This window comes from Strix aluco, chromosome 26 (assembly GCF_031877795.1).
Source record: "Strix aluco isolate bStrAlu1 chromosome 26, bStrAlu1.hap1, whole genome shotgun sequence".
In the NCBI taxonomy this organism is placed as follows: Eukaryota; Metazoa; Chordata; class Aves; order Strigiformes; family Strigidae; genus Strix; species Strix aluco.
Window position 1 is genome coordinate 5,411,062 of NC_133956.1, and position 20,346 is coordinate 5,431,407.

At 56.8% G+C, this 20,346-nt stretch overlaps 1 protein-coding gene across 4 annotated transcripts in view; it reads left to right on the forward strand.

Annotated features, from left to right (window-relative positions):
- PTPRU (protein tyrosine phosphatase receptor type U) overlaps positions 1–20,346 on the forward strand; it is a 76,423-nt gene that overhangs the window by 25,465 nt on the left and 30,612 nt on the right. For 2 of the 4 annotated variants that reach the window (XM_074850697.1, XM_074850698.1), the window contains exons 3-16: positions 195–466; positions 576–657; positions 1,368–1,483; positions 1,687–1,861; positions 2,455–2,748; positions 5,939–6,247; positions 9,891–10,000; positions 10,684–10,885; positions 12,214–12,316; positions 12,447–12,720; positions 14,374–14,410; positions 14,936–15,074; positions 17,503–17,532; positions 18,970–19,127. In XM_074850697.1, the coding sequence (XP_074706798.1) occupies positions 195–466; positions 576–657; positions 1,368–1,483; positions 1,687–1,861; positions 2,455–2,748; positions 5,939–6,247; positions 9,891–10,000; positions 10,684–10,885; positions 12,214–12,316; positions 12,447–12,720; positions 14,374–14,410; positions 14,936–15,074; positions 17,503–17,532; positions 18,970–19,127 (2,301 nt within the window). The remainder of the gene's footprint in view (positions 1–194; positions 467–575; positions 658–1,367; positions 1,484–1,686; positions 1,862–2,454; positions 2,749–5,938; positions 6,248–9,890; positions 10,001–10,683; positions 10,886–12,213; positions 12,317–12,446; positions 12,721–14,373; positions 14,411–14,935; positions 15,075–17,502; positions 17,533–18,969; positions 19,128–20,346) is intronic. The other 2 variants (XM_074850699.1, XM_074850700.1) reach the window with 1 other exon arrangement.

Sequence of the window (20,346 nt, forward strand, 5' to 3'; positions counted from 1 at the left end):
GACTCCGTCCCGTGTCCCTTGCTCCTGTCCTGCATGTCCCCGTGGGCCGGCAGGGACTGGCACCAGTAGGGCTGGGTCATGCGCATCTTCGCAGTCCCACATCCTCCACTTTCTCCGTCCCTGCCGGCAAAGCTCAGGAGATGCGGAACAGGGGGATTACTCCTCGCTCTCCCTCATTCTCCCTCCTGCTGCAGGCTCCTACCTGATGGTGAACTCCTCGCAGCACGCCCCGGGCCAGAAAGCTCACCTGCTTTTCCAGGCGCTGAGCGAGAATGACACCCACTGCCTCCAGTTCAGCTACTTCATGTACAGCCGGGACGGCCACAGCCCCGGCACCCTCAGCGCCTACGTCCGGGTGACGGGGGGCCCGGTGGGCAGCGCTGTCTGGAACGCCTCTGGCTCCCACGGCCGGCAGTGGCACCAGGCAGAGCTGGCTGTCAGCTTGTTCTGGCCCAGCGAGTACCAGGTGAGCCCCAGCAGACACCCCCCCCCCCTCACCCCTTGCATGGTGTGGACCCCCTGTTGTGTGTCCCAAACCCCCCGGCAGTGGGTGACCCCTCTGTTTGGTGCTGCAGGTCCTCTTCGAGGCGGTGGTCTCCAGCGAGCGCAGGGGTTATCTTGGCTTGGATGACATTTTGCTCTTGAATTATCCGTGCTGTGAGTGTCAGGGGATGGGACACGAGGGTGGGTGGCAGTGGGGGGGGGGGTGAGTGCTGCTGGGCTGGGCTAGGGAGCAGGGTTTGGAGCTGTTGGGATGGTCTTAGCAAGAGCTGATGGATTAATTCCAGGGTGCAGCCCAGTGGCACCTGGGTGTCCTGTTGTCACCTGGGCTGGTGGAGCTCCAGCTCCTGGTACCTCTGGGGCTCCTTTTTCCATCTCCGTCCCCATCACCACCAGCTCCAACGTTGCTTCAGTTTTTATAAAACCTTGGAGAAGCACAGACTGAACACATGGCCTGAGTGTCCCCATCAAGAGGGGCCACCTGGTCTGGTGGGGACCTGAAATCCCAGGCTGTCCCAACACGTTGGCTGTTGGAGTTCATCCCCTATTTTTTCCAGGCTGGGACAGGAGATCTGCCCTCCTCTGTCAAGCCCACAACCCGTATCTGGCACCAGCACTGGGGGATGGTGAAGGGGGAAGGCTGCATCCCCCCCTGGGACACTGGCTGGTTGTGCGGGGACAAATCCCTGACTCCGGGCTTGGGATCCTGCCCAGGATCTTTGCTGTGGGCTTGCTGGGGAGGGATCCTGGCTGAGCCTTGAGGATGGGGACCGAGCCCATCTGGAGTTCGGCTCCAGCATCCCAGGTGGGTTTTTGGGCTGCGGTGGGATTTTTGCAGCAGTATCAATGCTTGTGTCCCTCGGCAGCGAAAGCACCTCATTTCTCCCGCCTGGGTGACGTGGAGGTCAACGCGGGGCAGAACGCCACCTTCCAGTGCGTGGCTGCTGGCAAGGCCGCCGAGGCCGAGCGGTTCCTCATGCAGGTGAGCAACGGCAGCGGTGAAACCATCAACCCCCAGCGTTGCTCCTGCAGTGCCTCCCCTTTGGGAGAAAACCCCGCTGGGCTCAGGGGGAGAAGGGCAGTCCTCCCCGCCCCGTTAAGCAGACATCATCTGGGGACACGTTTAGTGGCTCTTGGTGTCACCCCGTGCCTCCTGGTGACATCTCATCTCTCCCCGTGGGGCAGAGGCAGAGCGGCGAGGTGGTCCCCGCCGCCTCCGTGAAGCACATCAGCCACCGGCGCTTCCTGGCCACCTTCCAGCTGGACGAGGTGTCCAAGGAGGAGCAGGATCTCTACCGCTGTGTCACCCAGTCCGGCCGCGGCTCGGGCGTCTCCAACTTTGCCGAGCTCATCGTGAAAGGTGGGTGACTTGCTGTTGCCTGCCAGGTTTCTGGGTCATGGATGGGCTGTTTCTGCTGCGCTGTTTGAAGACAGGGATGCTTGGGGCAGTGGGATCACAGTTTCTCGCTGCGAATGAGTTGCTACACACAGACGGTTCGGTATAAAACCAGGAAACTACCTTTCCCGGTGGCCTTAGATCATTTATTTTTGATTGCAGTAGGTTGGAATTAATTATGGTGATACTGCAGCACCATGCTGGGCAGTGTATCTTATAAAGATAATTAAGATTTGATCAGATGAAACCCTATTGCAGCTGTTAAAACCTTACTAAAAGTGATGGAGGGCGTATGCACAGGCTGAATTTTAAAGACTGGATGGTGCTCTCCCATACTTTGGTGTTGATCTGAGTTTGTCCTGTGCCCTGCAGCACAAAGGTGGTGGGTTTGTGTGGGGAGAGATGTGAATGTCTTGACTGTAGCTAGTAAAAAATAAAATAAAATTGTGGTACCTGTGGTTGTGCCAGCATGGCCTGGCTGGGGATGCTGTGGAGCTGCTTCTGGAGCTGCTTCTGGAGGGGGATGCTCCACCTGCCCCTTCTTCGCTCTCTTTCAGAGCCCCCCACGCCCATCGCGCCCCCACAGCTGCTCCGGGCTGGTTCCACCTACCTCATCATCCAGCTCAACACCAACTCCATCATCGGCGACGGCCCCATCGTGCGCAAGGAGATCGAGTACCGCATGACCTCGGGGCCCTGGTCGGAGGTTCACGCCGTCAACATGCAGACCTACAAGCTCTGGCACTTGGATCCGGACACAGAGTATGAGATCAGCGTCCTGCTCACCCGGCCCGGCGAGGGAGGCACTGGCAAACCAGGGCCCCCCCTCATCAGCCGCACCAAGTGTGCAGGTGGGTCCCACAGTGCATCCTGGCCACCCCAGGTGGCCCTGGGCAAGGTCTCCTGACACCCCAGGTGGCCCTGGGCAAGGTCCCCTGACGCCCTGAGCCCTGGGCAGGGAGTGCTGCCAGGGCTGGATGGGTGCTGAGGGCATTTGCTGGTGCAGTCCAGGAGCCTGAAGCATCCCTGCTCTGATGGATTCACCTTTAATTGACTCTTTAGCAGCTGTACTCAGCATCTTGGGAGCGAATGCTAATTAACCCCCATCGTGATCATGGCTGAGGGTAGCAGGGTGTAGGGGCGAGGGCGGATCCTGAACCAGCCCAATCAGCTGGTGCAGAGGGGCTGAATATCCATCCAGCCTGAAAATACTCTGATGGACGGTGGGTTTTTGCTGATCAGTCAGCAGCAGCCGGGCACAAGCTCAGTGCAGGAAAGCGCAGGAAGGGGATGCACAGAGTTAGCAGCTGCCTCGTGGCTGGTTTCTGTCCCTGGAGTTGAGCAAACACTGGCAGGAGACGGCTGCTCCTTATCTGCTGGGACTGCAGGCTCAGGGCCAGACCCAGCTCAGGACATCCCTAAATCTCAGGACTAGTGTCCCTGAAGATGAACCCCTTGGCTGTCCCTGGCGAAGTTCCCGTCTCGTTCCCTCCTCGGAGGGAGCTGTAGATTATTCTCCAATGCCTGGTTTTGAGCAGTTGGTGTCTCTAAAAATATTTCTTCTAAAACTGTTAATCTTCTGCCACACCAGGGGGGTGATGGCTTTGGCTGGGAGGTCGGGCTGCCTTCTCTTGCATGGTGATGACCTCAGGGTAATTCACAGCAACCACATCCCTGCCAGAGGCCCCTCGGGGTGTCCCCAGGGAAGGGGGGAGCTGGAGTTTCTCTCTGCCAAAATATGCCAACAGAGCCCACGGTGCAACCGTGCTGCTGGTCTCGGGGTGGTGGGGGGAAGAATTCTCCAGCACCGTGGGGCTGCAGGGGAGCCTGTTTCCCTCAGGGGAGTCTGACCTCGCATCCCTATGGGGGGGTGACCCGGGTTGGGGGACATCCCCGGCTGTCAGGGGCTGGGACTGGGGGCTGGTGGCGGCGTTTCAGACACTCCATGGCAACCGCCTTCCTGCTGCCAGCGGTAACTGCTGGTAATTGAGCAAAGTGAAGGCAGCGAGACGGCGCAGGATTGTCGAGTCGTGTTCACCCCGAGACCCAGCACCCTGCCACTGGGCTGGAACCCTGCACAAATAAAAAAAAAAAAAAAACCCAAAACCAAACCCAGCAAAAGTGGAGGTCTGAGCGGGGAGCATCACCTCACAGACTGGGAGCGGTGGGGGCATCCTCCTGACACGTGGCAGGAGCGGAGCAGGACAGGGGGTGTCCCCCGCGGCTCTGGCTGTGGGACCCCCGCAAGCAGGGTCAGCTTCGGAGACGGGTGTGCTCGGGCAGGGGAGGGGAGATGCAGACCCTGATCCAGGTACCACAGCGAGGGGCTAGCAGTAACTTTTCATCCCAGGTTAATTTTCAGAGGCGCTGTGGGAAAGCCCAGGTTTTGTATTACTTCAAAGACAACGGCAGCTGCTGTTTGACACTCAGCACCCTGTATTTAATATCCTGTGGTTACTGGTTCAGGCTTCCCCAGCTCTTCCCATGTGCTGTAATGATGTATTTTTCTCCCCGGCTTCCCCCAGGTCACAGTGGGTTCCCTCCACCCAAAAGGCACCTGCAGTTACATCCTCTGAGCCTCGGCAGCTCGTCTGCCCAGCGCCACGTCTCCAGTGTTTTGCAGGATCTGACCTGCAAAGGGACCCTGGGAAAAGCTGCTGGGTAGATGCATCCTGCAGCCCCTGGGTCAAGGGGAGATTCCCCATGTGGCTACGTGCCGCTGGCCATCGTTGGACCTGGGCGCTGTACTGGTGGCTCCCACCAGGGCATCTAAATACACTAAAATAAAAAGGAGAGGGAAGGTTGGAGCCTGACACCGTGCGGTCCTGCCAGGGGAGGCGTGGGGGGCTCTGGAGGCTGCAGGGAGAGGTCCCTGTGCCCTTGGCCACCCGATGGCAGTGATGGTGGTGGGCATCGGGGCTGAGGTTTGACAGGTTCTGGCGGAGCTGGATGCAGCAGCAGGGTAGAGCCAGTGTCCCTGTAGCGTGGGGGGGTGTGCCTGCGGCCGTGCTCACCCCCTCCAGAACCAGCTGGGGTTTTGCACAGTCCCGTGAGGGAGCATCCGCTCAGGTTGTGAAAGCCTCTTGCAACCCTGAGCTGGCCTGACTACTCCGTGGTGCAAATCCCAAGGGAATTGCCTGGGGGATCAGCTCTGGGACAGGGAGGACAAAGACCCTCTTTCCCCCTTGGTGTCCTTCCCACCACCCTTGGGTTTGGCAGGGAGTTTACTGCCATTAACCCAAACCACCCGTGCATGTGTGCTGTTGGCAGAGTTGCTCGGCTCCTTGTTAAATCTGACTTCTCCTGTTCACGCCAATTAGAGCTAATTAAACTTCCTGCCGGTGGCACTCGGTCTCTGTCCTTTCAAGTGCCTGACGTGGGCTCAATGAAAATGCGAGGGCGTCCATCGTGCAGGCACGTTTATTTGGGGCCTCTCGTGGTGCAGATGCTCCCGGTGCCTGCCGTGGCTCTGCGCTGGCCGGGGGAGCGGGACTGGTACCGGCTTCACCTCCGTAGGGGAGGATGAGCCAAGGGGGGCTGCTGTCCCTGTGGTGTTGGTGGCTTTGAGACCCAGTGATGTCCCCAGCCCTGTCTGCAGGGCAGCAGCATCCTGTGCTGGGGCTGGTCCCAGTTTTGGGGTGAGGGTTGCTCTCTGCACTCGCCCATCTTGTTCCTGTGCTGTAAAAGGGCTTTTCCTGTGATACACATAAACCCATAAGATGTTTTCACAGAATCCTTCAGGTTGGAAAAGCCCCTCGGGATCATCGAGTCCAACCCTCAGCCCGACTCTACAAAGTTCTCCCCTACACCACATCCCCCAACATCTCACCAAACGACCCTTAAACACACCCAGGGATGGGGACTCCACCCCCTCCCTGGGCAGCCTATTCCACTCTCTGACCACTCTTGCTGGGAAACATTTGTTCCTCATGTCCAGTCTGAACCTCGCCTGTTGCAGTTTAAAGCCCTTCCCTCTTGTGCTATCGCTAATTACCTAATTTCCTTCATCACCCATCTCTCTCCATCCCTCTTCTCCCACAGAGCCCATGCGGGCCCCCAAAGGCCTGGCTTTCTCTGAAATCCAGTCCAGGCAGCTGACACTGCAGTGGGAGCCACTGGGCTACAACCTGACCCGCTGTCACACCTACACCGTCTCGCTCTGCTACCGCTATTTCGTGGGCACCGGCCACAACCAAACCTTCCGGGAGTGCGTGAAGATGGAGCATAACGCCAACCGCTACACCATCAAAAACCTGCTGCCCTACAAGAACATCCATGTCAAGCTCATCCTCTCCAACCCTGAGGGTCGCAAGGAGGGCAAGGAGGTGATATTCCAGACGGATGAAGATGGTGAGTCTATTCGGGGAGGTGCATCATCCCCAAAAATAGGGCTCTGTGGCTAGTGAGCTGTTGGGGTGTCTCTTGTGGCACGGTGCACATCCATGGCTCTCGGCCAGGGGCACGATGGGAATATCCCCTGTGGCCATCGTGCTAACTGGGGGATGAAGAAGCTGTTGCAGGCTGAGGGAAGGCGAGGGAAAGGGGTGATGATTCTGGCTGGGGAAGGGAAGTGCTGGGAGCAGCTTGTGGGGATGAGGGGACTGGATGGGGATGTCACCACTCATCCTTTGAGCGCAGCGTTTTAGCCGTACCTGGTCTGGCAGAGGGTGCGGGAGCTGGCTCCTCCCAGCACTAGTCGTCCTTAGTGTGGAACTAAAGCCTAGCAGCAATAATTATAACAATTAAAGCTTTGCACTTAGGTAACATCTTTTATCTGCTCAGTTGCTGATTAATTCGGCATTGCCTATGTTTCTGGGCAAGCGCTGTTAACCAGAGCCCAGTGCAGCTTTGCTCAGCTTCCCCAGTGCTCTCCCCCAGTTAAGTTTGCTCTTGGGCTGGTTTGGGTTGTGCAAACGAGCTCTGTGGATGAGGGTGTGTTGATAAGGGGTGTCTAGCCCTGGTTGTTTGCCAGCAACGTAGCTCTTGGACAGCTGAGCTGTTTCTCTCCTCTCTGTCCTGGCTGTGCCCTGGGGTTGTGTCCCCACTGTTGGCACCTGAGTGGGGCCGACGTCTTCGCTGGAGGCTCGTGCTGCTCCAGGACTCCTGGGTTTGGCATCTCTTGCTCCTGCCCAGCCCTTCCCTGAGGATGTCCTGAAGCTGGGGCTACTGGGAAGTTCTCCCAGGTCTGGCTTTACCCTGCACTGCGGTCCCCAGCTGTGACTCTCCATCACCAGAGTGCTCAGGTCATTTTGGGCTCCGGAGATCTGGCAGATGTGACTGGAGGTACAAGGCAGAGCTGGCTCCGTGTCTGTGGTGCCACCCATCAGTGAGGGGCCACATCCAGGGCTGGCAGCTCCTGCTAACAACTCCTTCTGCTCGTCACATCTTCTTTGCTGCCCCATCAGCATCTCCTCTGCCTGCCGTGATGACTCGGCTGCTTTCAAGGGCAGCTGGGCAGCCCCTGAAAGCTGCTGCTCTGATGCTGCTCCTGCAGCTGGTGGGGTGAGGGGGTCTCATCCTGGTCCATGGAGGGCAGCAGCGGTTGGGGCTTGCGTGGGGCGCAAGGAGCCGCTACACCCCAGGGTGGGTGCTGGGTGCTGAGCGTGGCCGGAGCATCCCTGGCTCTTGCAGTCACCAGCGCTTACTGTTAACCAAGAACGTAATTAATCTCTGAAGCAGTTTTTAGCATCGATAATCAGCAGTTAAGGTGGATGAATTGATAATTGCAAAGGATCCAGCCAGCTCCAGACCCCCTGGACGGCCCCCGAGGAGAAGCCTGCTGTGAAATCCCCCTGCTTGGGGCTCGCCTTGATTTGGGACCCACTGAAACGTGCAGCTTTGTGCGTGCGTTGCTCATCGCTCCCGTTTCCCAGGCTGGAAAACAAAAGTCTGCAAAACTGGAGCAGAGCCGGGAGGGTCTCTGGGTCCCGTTTTTATCTCTAGAGCCTAAATTCGGCACCTTTCTCTGCACCTCAGTACTTTCACTATCCCCAACCCTCAGCCTGCCCGACCAGGGGCACCCAGCTTCACGCTCCTGATGGTTTATTTTCCGGCTATAATTGCTTCAGCTGTTCTCACTGTGCTGTGACTGCTCCAGCTGTTTTCTTATTGAATATTAATACAGGAGCTCCAGATGTCTTTTTGCTATACTGTAATCACTCCAGCTGCTTTCCCCTATGTCTTGATTAACCGGGGCTTGTGGCTTCCCCCTTGGATTGAACTTGGGGCCACGTATCCGTTTGGGCTCAGGTGACATCGACTGATGGATGTCACCTCTGGATATATTGCAGGTACTACACACGGGCTTGGCCCAGCATCTCCCTGCCTGCCCGGGAGGGCGATGAGGATTTGAACTCCTAGAACTGGGTGATGAGCAGCTGCTTGTGCAATTAAGCCAAGGTGGCGAAGGCTCGTTAATAATAGGACCCTTGATTGTGGTTTATTTCAGCAGGAGGCCAGCTTTGGTTGCAGCATCCGCTGGTGCAGCGCTGGGGCTTGTGTCAGGGTGGGGGGGCCCTGGTGTGGGCTGCACAGATTCACACCCCTATCCCAAGTGGTAAACCCTAGTTTTGGGCTGGAAAACCTATTTCTGAGGCATTAATAACTGGGCCAAACCCCCTTAGAGCCCAGGCAAAATCCTGCTGGCTCCTGGGTGTGTGAGCAGGACACTGAGAGAAGGGGGTGCTGGATCCATAGGTGGCCCAGCTGGTGTTTAAGTGCCCCTATAGATCCAGGGAAGGTCAGTGACCCACAACTGGAGATTTTGGTCTTATGTCTGCATGAAACTATGAGACTTAATCCCAGGCGCCTGTGGAAATATCACTGCAGAGCGTCGGTGCTGCGGGGAGGCGTGTGCCAGGAGCCAGTTCTCTCCTTTGCAGGCAGGGTGCGTGCGGTGCCAGCCAGAATAAATATATATAAATGCGTAAATAAATGTAAATGATGTATACGGATGGCAGAAGGGTGTGTGCACACCTGGGAGCTATCATACACCTCTCCCAGTCTCAACCTGGTGCACACACAAGTGCGTGGTGTCTGTACTTATATATATATGTAAGTATATAAGCCCTCTCTATATATATTAAAAAAAATACATCTATAGAAGTACACGCATTCCTGCCCTAAAGGTTTCCGCAATTCTCCGTGAATTTAATAAGTGCCTTGTGTACACGTGTAAGACATGGTGCCTCTGATTAAATTAACTTGTAAATCAAGTGGAAATTGTGTATTTGCATGGTGGGAAGCGCGTAGAAGGTGATCCCTCTCTCTCGGCCCCGTAATTAGATCTGAACAAAAAAGAAAAATAGAGGGGAAGCGCTGATGTCCCTCTGCAACGAGAGGGTGCATGTTTTGGGTCCTCAAGCCCGCAGCGGAGGATGCGCTCTCCTGTCCTCCTTGCTGACCCCCCCGGGTGAAGAAATCCATGGTAAAGAAGTGACTATTGATCCCAGTGTTGTCGATTGCTGTTATTATTTGCAGTTATTATTGTTGTTGGTGTTAATTAGAGGGGAAGGCTGGGGCACGCCAAGCCCATCTGCAGATGAGGCAGTTGTTGCTCACTGGGGAGAGTGCTGGCAATGTCTTCCGAAGATGCTGGGGCTCTGGGGGAGTATTTGGGTTCTAGGGGAAAAGGAACGTGTTTTTTTTCTTTTTTCACACTGGCAAGCTTGGTGTGCAGGGGCTGGCTGTTGTGCTGTCGGAAACTGGGTGCAATGCCAGAAATGGTACCTGTGGGGTTTGTGCCGTGGTGTGGGAACCCCCCCACCATGGTAAAGTGTCACCAGTGGGTCCAGGAGCACAGTGGGAGCATCTCCCTGGGGAGCCACCAGCCCTGTCTGGTGTCACATGCTGGAGCTGGGTGATGTGGCAGAGGGGACACGGTGGCTTGGTCACGGGGGAGCTGCTGCAGCCGCCAGGAGGGGTTTTCCTGGAGGATTTCTCCTTCCAGCCCAGTTTCTTGCTGCATCCGAGCGCATCCTCTTTCCTTCCCCAGTGCCCGGCGGCATTGCCTCGGAGTCCCTCACCTTCACCCCACTGGAGGATATGATCTTTCTCAAGTGGGAGGAACCAGTGGAGCCCAACGGCCTCATCACGCAGTACGAGGTACGGCCTGGCCGGCTGCGGCACCCACAGGGGACCCACAGGGACGTGGGGGGATGTAGTGGGGGGGATCTGGGGCAACTACTGCTTTCAGCCTTGGGGATTAAAGGTGGCTGCAGCATTACTGCTGCCCACGAGTCCTTTGTTTGGGGATCACAGAATCATCTGGGTTGGAAAAGCCCTTGAAGCTCCTCCAGTCCAACCATGAACCTCACCCTGACCGTTCCCAACTCCACCAGATCCCTCAGCGCTGGCTCAACCCGACTCTTCACCCCCTCCAGGGATGGGGACTCCCCCCCTGCCCTGGGCAGCCCATTCCAACGCCCAACAACCCCTTCTGCAAAGAAATCCTTCCTAAGAGCCAGTCTGACCCTGCCCTGGCGCAGCTCGAGGCCATTCCCTCTTGTCCTATCGCTTGTTACTTCGTTAAAGAGACTCATCCCCAGATCCAGCCTGCGTTCATCCCCCTGCTAGCAGGGTCTGTCCCCGCTGGGAAGTCCTGCTTTTGGCTTCACCAGTGGCTCTTCTGATGAACATCTGATTTTGATTTACATCAAAAAGTGGCTGCCCCCCACCCTGTGACCATCCCCTCCTCTGAATTCATCCCTTTAACCCCTTCTCTGTCTGGATTCGGGCTCTCTCCCCTCTCCCATGGCTGCTGGTGATGCTCTGCCCTGTCCCTGCAGATCAGCTACCAGAGCATCGAATCCTCCGACCCCGCGGTCAACGTGCCCGGCCCGCGGCGTACCGTCTCCAAACTGCGCAATGAGACCTATCACGTCTTCTCCAACCTCCACCCTGGCACCACCTACCTCTTCTCAGTCCGGGCCCGCACTGGCAAGGGTTTTGGCCAGACAGCACTCACCGAGATCACCACCAACATCTCCGGTAGGTTCCCTTGGGCTCCACACCCGGTGCTGGGGCTTCTCTGCGCAGGTACACGATGGCAGTGCCGGAGTCTCTGGTATCCTCATGTGGATTTTGGTGACTGGATGCTGCTGTTGGAGGATACTGTCGGTGGTGGCAGCCGTGCCTTGAGCCCCCCAGCAGCCCCCCAAACCCATCAGCTGGACTGAGTGTGTGTCTCTGGCTGGGGAGTCTGGCCAGCCTGGTGCACTGGTCCTGTCTGAGCTATCAGCGTACAACCAAGTGATTAATTGCGTTTTGTTAGTAAAGCCTCACAGTACTCGGGGCTGTTTGCTCACGTCTGTGGCATTGCTATTAGCTGCAGCAAATGGGCTGAGATGAGCCCTCATGGAGACACTGAAATTGCAAAGTGGTGCAAGCTGGACCCTGATGGCTGCTAGTGATGGCTTGGGGACCGTGGGGACATGCCAGGCACAACAGGGATCCTTCACTTTGATCTGGGGGTGCTGCTCAGGTGGCTTGGGTGTGCTTCTGCCCTGGCTGGGATGCTCACACTGTGCCAGTAATGCAGGTGCCGTCCCCGGGGTGCATCCCAAGGCTGGAGTGTTGGGGTCTTGCTGAGGTTGGATCCTGCTCCCGTCTCCTCCCCTTCTGCCAGACCAGTGTTGATAACCCCCTCGGGTTCTCTCCCAAAGATAACGCTTGTTCTAGACCTCGAGGGGTTTTCTTTATTTGGAATAATTCACAGAATCACCTCGGTTGGAAAAGCCCTTGAAGCTCCTCCAGTCCAACCATGAACCTCACCCTGACCGTTCCCAACTCCACCAGATCCCTCAGCGCTGGCTCAACCCAACTCTTCAACCCCTCCAGGGATGGGGACTCCCCCCCTGCCCTGGGCAGCCCATTCCAACGCCCAACAACCCCTTCTGCAAAGAAATCCTTCCTAAGAGCCAGTCTGACCCTGCCCTGGCGCAGCTTGAGGCCATTCCCTCTTGTCCTGGCGCTGGGTCCTTGGCTCAAGAGACTCATCCCCCCTCTCTGCACCCTCCTGTCAGGGAGTTGGAGAGGGCCATGAGGTCTCCCCTCAGCCTCCTCTTCTCCAGACTAAACCCCCCCAGTTCCCTCAGCCGCTCCCCATCAGACCTGTGCTCCAGACCCTGCACCAGCTCCGTTGCCCTTCTCTGGACATGCTCAAGTCATTCAATGTCCACGTTACACCGTTTGGTGATGCCTTGCTGAGGGCAAGACTTGCTCATGCCTCAGTTTCCCCCTTGAGCAGGGGGCAGCCCTGGGTGCATCCCTGGGGACGAGGACTTATCCCTGCCTGCTCTCCCCTGCTCCCTTTGCAGCTCCCACCTTCGACTACGGGGACATGCCGTCGCCGCTGAGCGAGTCGGAGAGCACCATCACGGTGCTGCTGCGGCCGGCGCAGGGTAGAGGAGCTCCCATCAGGTAGGTTGGCGCTGTGCGAGGGTGAGACCCCCACAAACAAGGTGGCATGGCATGGACGGTGGGGTTGAGCACTGAGGGAGGGGTAGGACCATCCTTTTTACAAAACTAACCTATGCCTGGCGCTCATCAGCGCCTACCAGGTCATTGTAGAAGAAGAGCGGCCCAAGAAGCTGAAGCGGGAGCTGGGTGGGCAGGAGTGCTTCCCGGTGCCCCTCACCTTCGATGATGCCGTGTCCCGTGGCTCCGTACACTACTTTGGGGCCGAGCTGCCTGCCAGCAGCCTCACCGAAGCCAAACCCTTCACCGTGGGGGACAACCAGACCTACAGTGGCTACTGGAACCCGCCGCTGGAGCCCAAGAAGGCTTATCTCATCTACTTTCAAGCTATGAGCAACCTCAAAGGGGTGAGTAGCTGTGGGACCCTGCCTCATCCCCTGTCTGGGGTCCTGCTTGGACCAGGCAGGAGCACAACTGGGTTCTGGGGAGGAGGGGGTGAGAAAAAATGGGACTTGTTTGAGATCCCCCTGCCTTGGGCTGCCCCTCTGGGCTCATCCCCAGTGTCCTCCCTTGGGGGAGCTGGTGCTCTGGACCACCCTTACACCACACTGGGATCATGGATGGGTGATCCCCTTCCTCCTGGCACCCCTGGGCTGTGCCTGTCCCCTTCCCAGTGCCGATGTTGGGTACCGCTGCGGTACCTGCCAGGACCCCAACCAGCACTGGTGTGGGGAGACCGCCTTCCCAGGGCTAATCCTGGGGTGGAAAAGGACCATTTGAGCTGTGTGTGCATTACTGGGACCCACCGCTGACACAGTGGCTGCTGCAGAGAGCTCCTGGGAAGCTGCTGAGTTCCTGGGCTGCCCTCTCCCTGCCTGCTCCTGCCTGTTCTCTCGGCAAAGCTGTAACAGCCCCACTCCGGCAGCAACCCTCTCATCCCCCTGATTTCCTTCAAGTCACTGGTGGGACCACCGGGACCCCCTGGGGATGCTTCTCAACTTCACCTGCTCCAACAACTCCCATCCCACCTGGGGGAGGATGAGCTGTGAAAGTGAAGCAGCAGGACTGCAGCAGCATCCTCACCCTGCACGGCTCCATCTTGCCGGAAAGGTGCTGGTTTTTGAATCCTTTTCTCCGCTCTGGGATTGTTCACAGCTCGCTGGGTTGTAATTAGAGCCAAGACGGACAGGGAGGATCTCGGCTCTGGCTTGCTCGGGCACTGCTGGATAATAACTGGTGGCTGACACTGTTTTATAGCCTTCCTGCTGGGAGGCAATGGATTTGTCCCGGCTGCAGTCAGACGTCACAAAAAAGCTGGATCCAGCTTGGGTTTTTTATGATTTTCATGCCAGATGGAGTAAGAAGCAGGAGAAGCAAGAGCTGGCGACCTTGGGGAGAGTGGTGCCAGAGCCGGCCCTGCCCCGGGCAGGTCTCGGTCCGAGGGCAGATGGAGCAGCGTTGCCAGCACTTGTGTCCTGAGGGGCTGGAGGATGCTCGGGGAGGAAGGCAGTCCTGCCAAAATGGTGCTTCCTATATTGCAACGGAAGTTGGATGCCTGGAAAGGTGGAATATTTTAGCTGAACCCATGCAAATGCTAAAACTGTTGGAGACCTGAACTGGAAGCCCTCGTGGCAACCTTGGCAGCATGCGCAGAGCACCGGGGCTGGGGCTTGAAAACTTTGATGAAAAAAAAGTCCACGAAGCTCTGAATGATGACCTGGGAGTGTTTTAGCTGTAGTTGGTGATGTGCTGGTGACCTGTGGCTCGACTGGGTCTGCTGGGTCCCTCCGTTGATGATCTTGAGCTTTGCTGTCACCTCTGTGCCAGGAACGATGGTCTCAGCCAACCTGGGGACGCTGGGGAGATCATTCACCAGCATCTCTTGGGGGGTGTGTCCCCAGGAGCTCCTTCAGCTCAGCAGCGGGTGCTGCAGCACAAATCACCTGCAAACTCCCTCAGTTTGGGGGTCAAAGCACCAACGGACCAGCCTTGCTCAGAGCAGGGAGCGGAGCTGCCGGGGTGCTCATCCAATACTGACCCCCCTTTTTTTTCCTCTGTAGGAAACTCGGCTGAACTGTGTCCGGATCGCTCGCAAAGGTGAGCCCTCCCTTTCCCAGCCGGTGTGATCCTGCCGAGGCCACAGAGCTGAACCTGTGGCTGCTGGGCAGTCAGGGCTGTGCAGTGGGTGTCGTTACTGGCGCTGGCGGGGGTCGGGGTGCACGTGATGGCTCATTACAGCCCCATCCCGTGCTCTTGTTTCCCACTTTCTTTGGTGTCTGGGTTTTTCCATTGGTTGAGTTTTTCCTCTTAATGCCGTTATCGTGGAGGTGGTGGGAAGCCGGAGTCAGTATTGGATGCTCAATCCAGGGATGGATTCCAGCTTACGTTGGGCAGGACAAAAGGTGGCACAAAGGGACCGTCTCACGCCACGGGAAGCGAGAGAGGGACTTGCCCATGATCATAGTGTGGCACTGCAGAGCCCTGAAACGTCTGTGTGGAATAAAATGTGTTCAAAGAGAATGTGCATCCCACGGGACAAATCCCTATGTCTTCCTTTCTGATGTTGCCAACCTCCCTGGAGCTGAGTGTTGACCCCTCCTGCCTGTCCTTGTCCCCTGGCAGCTGCCTGCAAAGAGAGCAAGCGTCCCCTTGAGGTGTCGCAGCACTCGGAGGAGATGGGCCTGATCCTGGGGATCTGTGCTGGAGGGCTCATTGTCCTGATTATCCTCCTGGGAGCCATCATCGTCGTCATTCGGAAAGGGTAAGGAGACCCGGTGTCGCAGCTGGTGCTTCCCATCTGCCCCCTCCTCCCATTTCAGCCCTTTACCACCACCCCAGCAAACCTTCCCTTGAGCTGTGCCTCCGTGTGCTCGTGCATCCCACCGGGCATGGTGCCCTCCTTGCTCTGTGACTCCAGGCATGTCAGGAGGCACGGGGGACCAAGGAGAAAAGTCCTGGGGACATCCCTTCACCCTTTGGGCTCTGGAGCTTTGTTCCACTGTCCTTCACCCCTGTATTTTTCAGTCTTTTGCCTCTTTTTCTGCTGTTTTTTGGCTTTGTTGACTCTGCATTGATGGAAATGCTTCTGGCCAGGATTGGGCTCATAGGGGCCCTGGACTGGTGCTGAGCCCAGCTGTCCCCAGCCCGCCTGCTCTCCCCCTGCTATCAGCATCTGGGGGACCCTGGGGCATGCAACCCTGCACCCCTCCAGCCCATAATTACAAAAATCAGCTTAATCTGTGCTGAGATATTGTCTCTGGGCTTCCCCGCTGCCTTGGCCAACCCAGGGCTGGATCTGTCCACGTGAGTGTTGCTGTGTGGGGTCTGGCCACACTGGTGCCCTCCCGTGGGGGTGGGTTAGGGATGGGGCTCTGAACGGTTCCCTTGTATTGAGCTGGGGATGGGGAGGAGGGGAAGACATTTTCACTATCGCCCCTTCTCCGAGCCCCCCTGAGATGGCAGGTGAGCACCCAGCACCTCCCAGCACCTGGGAGAGCAGAGCCCTGGGGTGCTCGGTTCTGGGATTACGGATGGGAAAAAACCTCCATCCATGGCTCTTGCCTGGAAAGCGGTGCAGTGTGTCCTGCTGAAATAGCTGGGCAGGCTCTGGCTCTTCTCTGGGGCTCTGGTTCCTCGAGAGTGCTGGGAGGAGCAGTGTCCCCCCTTCCTCTAGGGCCGGGCAGGGGGCTGCCCCCAGCTCTGGGTGCCCCGTGGTGTGGGTGCTCAAACCATCCTGCATCCTCCTGGGCTTGTTTGAATGGGGAACCACCGAGCTTCCAGTGAAACATGAGCAATCCCTGGCTGAGAGCCCTCAGCTGGCTCCAAAGGAGTTGTTAGAATCTGGGTGCACGCTGGAGGGGAGGTTTTCCCAGGGCTGACGGACCCTGGGGACCCCCAGGCTGCTCTCCCACCCCCATGGGGGTCCCCACGCTCCCCAGCTCACTGGTTGGGGAGCTGAGTGTGGCTGGCGTGGATGCGGCCGTGGCCGTCGTGGTGGGCTTTCACTCAGGAAGCTCAGTGGGGTGAGAGGGAGGAGGACGAGGGCTCTTCGGGACGCTCATCCCCGGGAGCGTTGGGGATGTGGCTGCTGCTTTTTTGCTCGGATGCAGCGCCCTGGAAAGCAGCTTCTTACTGTGTGGGACTCGAGGCAGCACCGAGCCGGGGGGGCTCTTAAAGCAGGGGAGAAAGGGCAGTAATTAAATTCCTTCCCCGTGCAGGGCTTGGGATGATGGGAGGAAAGTATGTTAACAGCCAGGGGGGAGAGAAAAATAGCAGGGCACAACCTCAGCCCGTGTAAATCTGCAAAGCTCTTTATGGCTTTGTTCACCCTGAAAGGATTCTTGCTGATTTACGCCAGCTGGAAAAGCAAGGCTGTAGCATCCCTGCGTGCTGCGAGGGGTGCAGGGCTGGCTCGTGGCTCCCTGCTCGCCGTTGCTCTGGGCTGATGCCCTTGTGTACAGCATCGGATCTGTCCCTGATGGAGCAAACGCCAGCAGTGCCCATGTGTTTTTGGGAGTGATGCTGTGGGTGGGAAGCCACGAGCGCAGCTGCTGCGTTCCCATTGCCAGTGCTGCGGGGCAGGAGGAGGAGGAGGAGCAGGCTTGCTTCAGCATCCCGGGTGAACCTGTTGAAGGACAAACCAGAGCTGCAAATCAGACCCGGTGCTGAGGGCCCTGAATTCAGGGCTGTTGGGAAGCTGCGATGAGCTCATAAATCTCCTCTGGAGTGTTTTGCTATTGGAAAAACACTGATGTGGTGGAATGGAAATGCACCCCCAGAATATTCTCAGTGTTAGTAAATGGAGCACTGGACACGTGACGTTGTGACCCCATCTCTCCCACTGGGCTTGCCTGGCCCCTAACCGGCTCCCCGGGGGCTGCCCTACATTTTGGACGCGTGTGCTGTTTGGTCTTAAAAATTGTGGAATAATCTCTCAGACAAGGCTACTATGGCCACCCCGCCGCCGGTGTGGGGGTTGTGGTCACCCCGTGAGCTGGTGCTTGGGCTCTGCTGCCGGGATGCCGCCTCCTGCCCAGAGTAAATAACCCATGGATGCAAAAGGGGAGCCAGGTTTCTTTACGGTGCATTTAATTTTCCAGCAGCTGAGTTGCCCCATAACCCCCCTTCCTTATACAGAGAAAAGCTGCTTATGCAATTTCTGCTGTTCTCTTTGTTTGCACGCTTGCCAGGAGGAACTACTATTCTTATTCCTATTACCCGTAAGTAATTGTCATTCTTTTTCTCCTTCGCTCTTTCTCCTGGTCGCCCCCCTTGCCCTGCTGCTCCAGCAAGTCCTTTTCTCTGCCGAGTACATTTTAAGGGCCTCTTTTGCTTGGAGAAAATAATGCCACCGAGCTTGTTAAGAGACTGAAGGCAGCGTAAAGGGGAAGGGTCAGTGACTCCGGGTTAATTCTGGATTTTGGCAGTGTCTTGAAGTGTCCTGGCCCCACCAAGATGCCGACATGGGCTCAGATCCCTGCTCTGGCTTCTTGGGAGCCTGATGATGCCGCTCAAAAACACTCAATCCTTTTTTTTTTTTGCCTAAATGTCTTGAATTTGCGGTGTGAAGTTCTGTTCCAGTGATGGCTCCTGGGCTTTCCCAGCATCTTTGTTAGTTGCCTGATGGGGACCTTGCACGGAGGTAAAAAGTCTCCCCAGCGGTGCTGAGCACGTGAGCAGTCAGGGGGGCCAGCCCATTCCTTGGGATGGAATTTGGCCCCTGGTCATGGGTTTAGAGTTACAGAATGGTTTGGGCTGGAAGGGACCTTTAAAGCTCACCTGGTCCAACCCCCCTGCCATGGGCAGGGACATCTTCAACTAGATCAGGTTGTGCAAAGCCCCGTCCAACTTCGCCGTGAATGTCTCCAGGGATGGAGCATCTACCACCTCTCTGGGCAACCTGTGCCAGTGTTTCAGCACCCTCATCATAAAAAAATTCTTCCTTACATCTAGGCTGAATCTACCCTCTTTTAGTTTAAAACCATCACCTCCCGTCCTATCGCTACAGGCCTATTAAAGAGTCTGTCTGCATCTTATAAGCCCCTTTAAGTATTGAAAGGCAGCAATAATGTCTCCCTGGAGCCTTCTCTTCTGGCTGAACAACCCCAACTCTCTCAGCCTTTCCTCACAGGAGAGGGGTTCCATCCCTCTTGTGATTTTTGTGGCCGTCCTCTGGACCCGCTCCAAGAGGTCCATGTCTGTCATCTTCTTGCACTTGTACTGTGTAGCACAGTGATGTGCTTGGCACCTGGGATGGGCCGTGTTGCAGCGAGGTGGTGTGGGGCAGTGGGTGGGAAACGGGGCTGGGCAAGAGCTGGGGCTGCCCTGTGCAACACCAGCCGGCCAGGGAGAGCTTTGCTTGCACGAGGAGCTCTCCTGGCAGTTCCAGACATTTTGGGGCATTTTGGGAAGGGGACAGGAGGGGACATGGAGGATGAGCAGCTGGAGTTGCTGCAGCCGCAAGGGATGGTCCATGTGGTCTGTGACCGGCTTGGGGCACTGGAAGACTAAAGCATGGTGACTGCTGGGGGAAATAATCCTTCCTGCTCCCCGAGATAAACCAAGCCCTGTATCTTTGGGGGGATTTTACAGCACTGTCAGGTCAATCCTGCTTACATGTGCTTCTTCCCCCTCCGCCCCATCGCACCCCCCTGCAGAAAACCCGTCAACATGACCAAAGCGACCATTAACTACCGCCACGAGAAGACACACATGATGAGTGCCATCGACAGGAGCTTCACCGACCAGAGCACGCTGCAGGAGGACGAGCGCCTGGGGCTCTCCTTCATGGACACACACAACTACAGCAACCGGGGTAAGGACGGGGAACCGCGGCATCCCCCCGCTCCCATCCAGCCGCAGCAAGCGTCCCCGATAATCCCTAAACATCCCAGAAACAGCTGAAATATTTATCCAAGCCTTAGTGGCAGGTATTGCATCTATTTTAGCCTGATGCGTGTGGCATGTTGCAGGCTTTTCCCTGCCCTGCGTAAACCTCCAAGGGCATCGATCTAATCGGTGTTTGTAGTAGCTTTTATTATCATGGGTGGCTCAAGCTGGGTCTCTGCCTCTTGGCGTCTCGAAGCGGAGATCTGAGCTTGTGGTTGGGAGGGTTGAGGCCATTTGTGGGCTCAAATGCTGGCTGGAGCCCTCTGAAGCTGAGTGAACTCCAACTCTTTGCTTGCACTGAGGTTGAGAGCTTTGCACAAGCCTTCACCCAGCACACCCGGCGTGGCTCTGCTCTGCGGTGCTCTGCACAGCCCTCGGCTTCAGAGGGTTGAAGAGCCACTGTGTTCACATCAGAGGGAGACTGATAATTTAACACCCACTGGAGTATGCATTGCCGTGCTGATTTAGTTGTAAAATAACTCGTTGGATGCCCCAGTTTCAACCATATGCTAATAACATCTGTTACAGTAACTTCAAGATGCTGCTTACACACGGCTCTCCTCCACCGGCTGTGGGATTAATACGCTTCCCAGCATTGTCTCATGGATAATAGAAGCCCAGAGGGCAAACTTTTCCTCCTCTTAATACATCTAGCTAGGTGTATTATTTTTTGGTTACTGACCTCAAAATGCTCAAAGGCTGGTGGGTCTCTGAGTGGGCTGAGCTGGGGCTGCTGGTCCCCAGTTTCTTTAGGGAAGGGGGCTGTGAGGCTGGATCCTGCTCCCACCTGCTTGTTTGCTCTGCTGCTGCGTGCTGCTCATCTCTCTGCTTGGTGGAAGGAGGAGATGTGGGGAGCTCGGGCTCTCTGTCACAGCTGGGGACAGCCTCTGCTCTGTCCACGCCCTGCCTATAATCATCATTAATTAATGAACGTGAATGAATGGGCTGCTCCGTGACAGGCTGGGGGCTGTTCCCCTCCATGCCTCAGTTTCTTTGCATTTAAAAAAAGTCACTAATCTTCCTCACAGAAACTTGAGCAGGTCCTTGGCATGTGGCTGCATGGAGCTGTCAGCACCTTGCAAACGCCTGCAATTAATTTCTCATTAAAGCCAGCGGCCGGTGTGCCTGTCAGCCGTGACACGGGG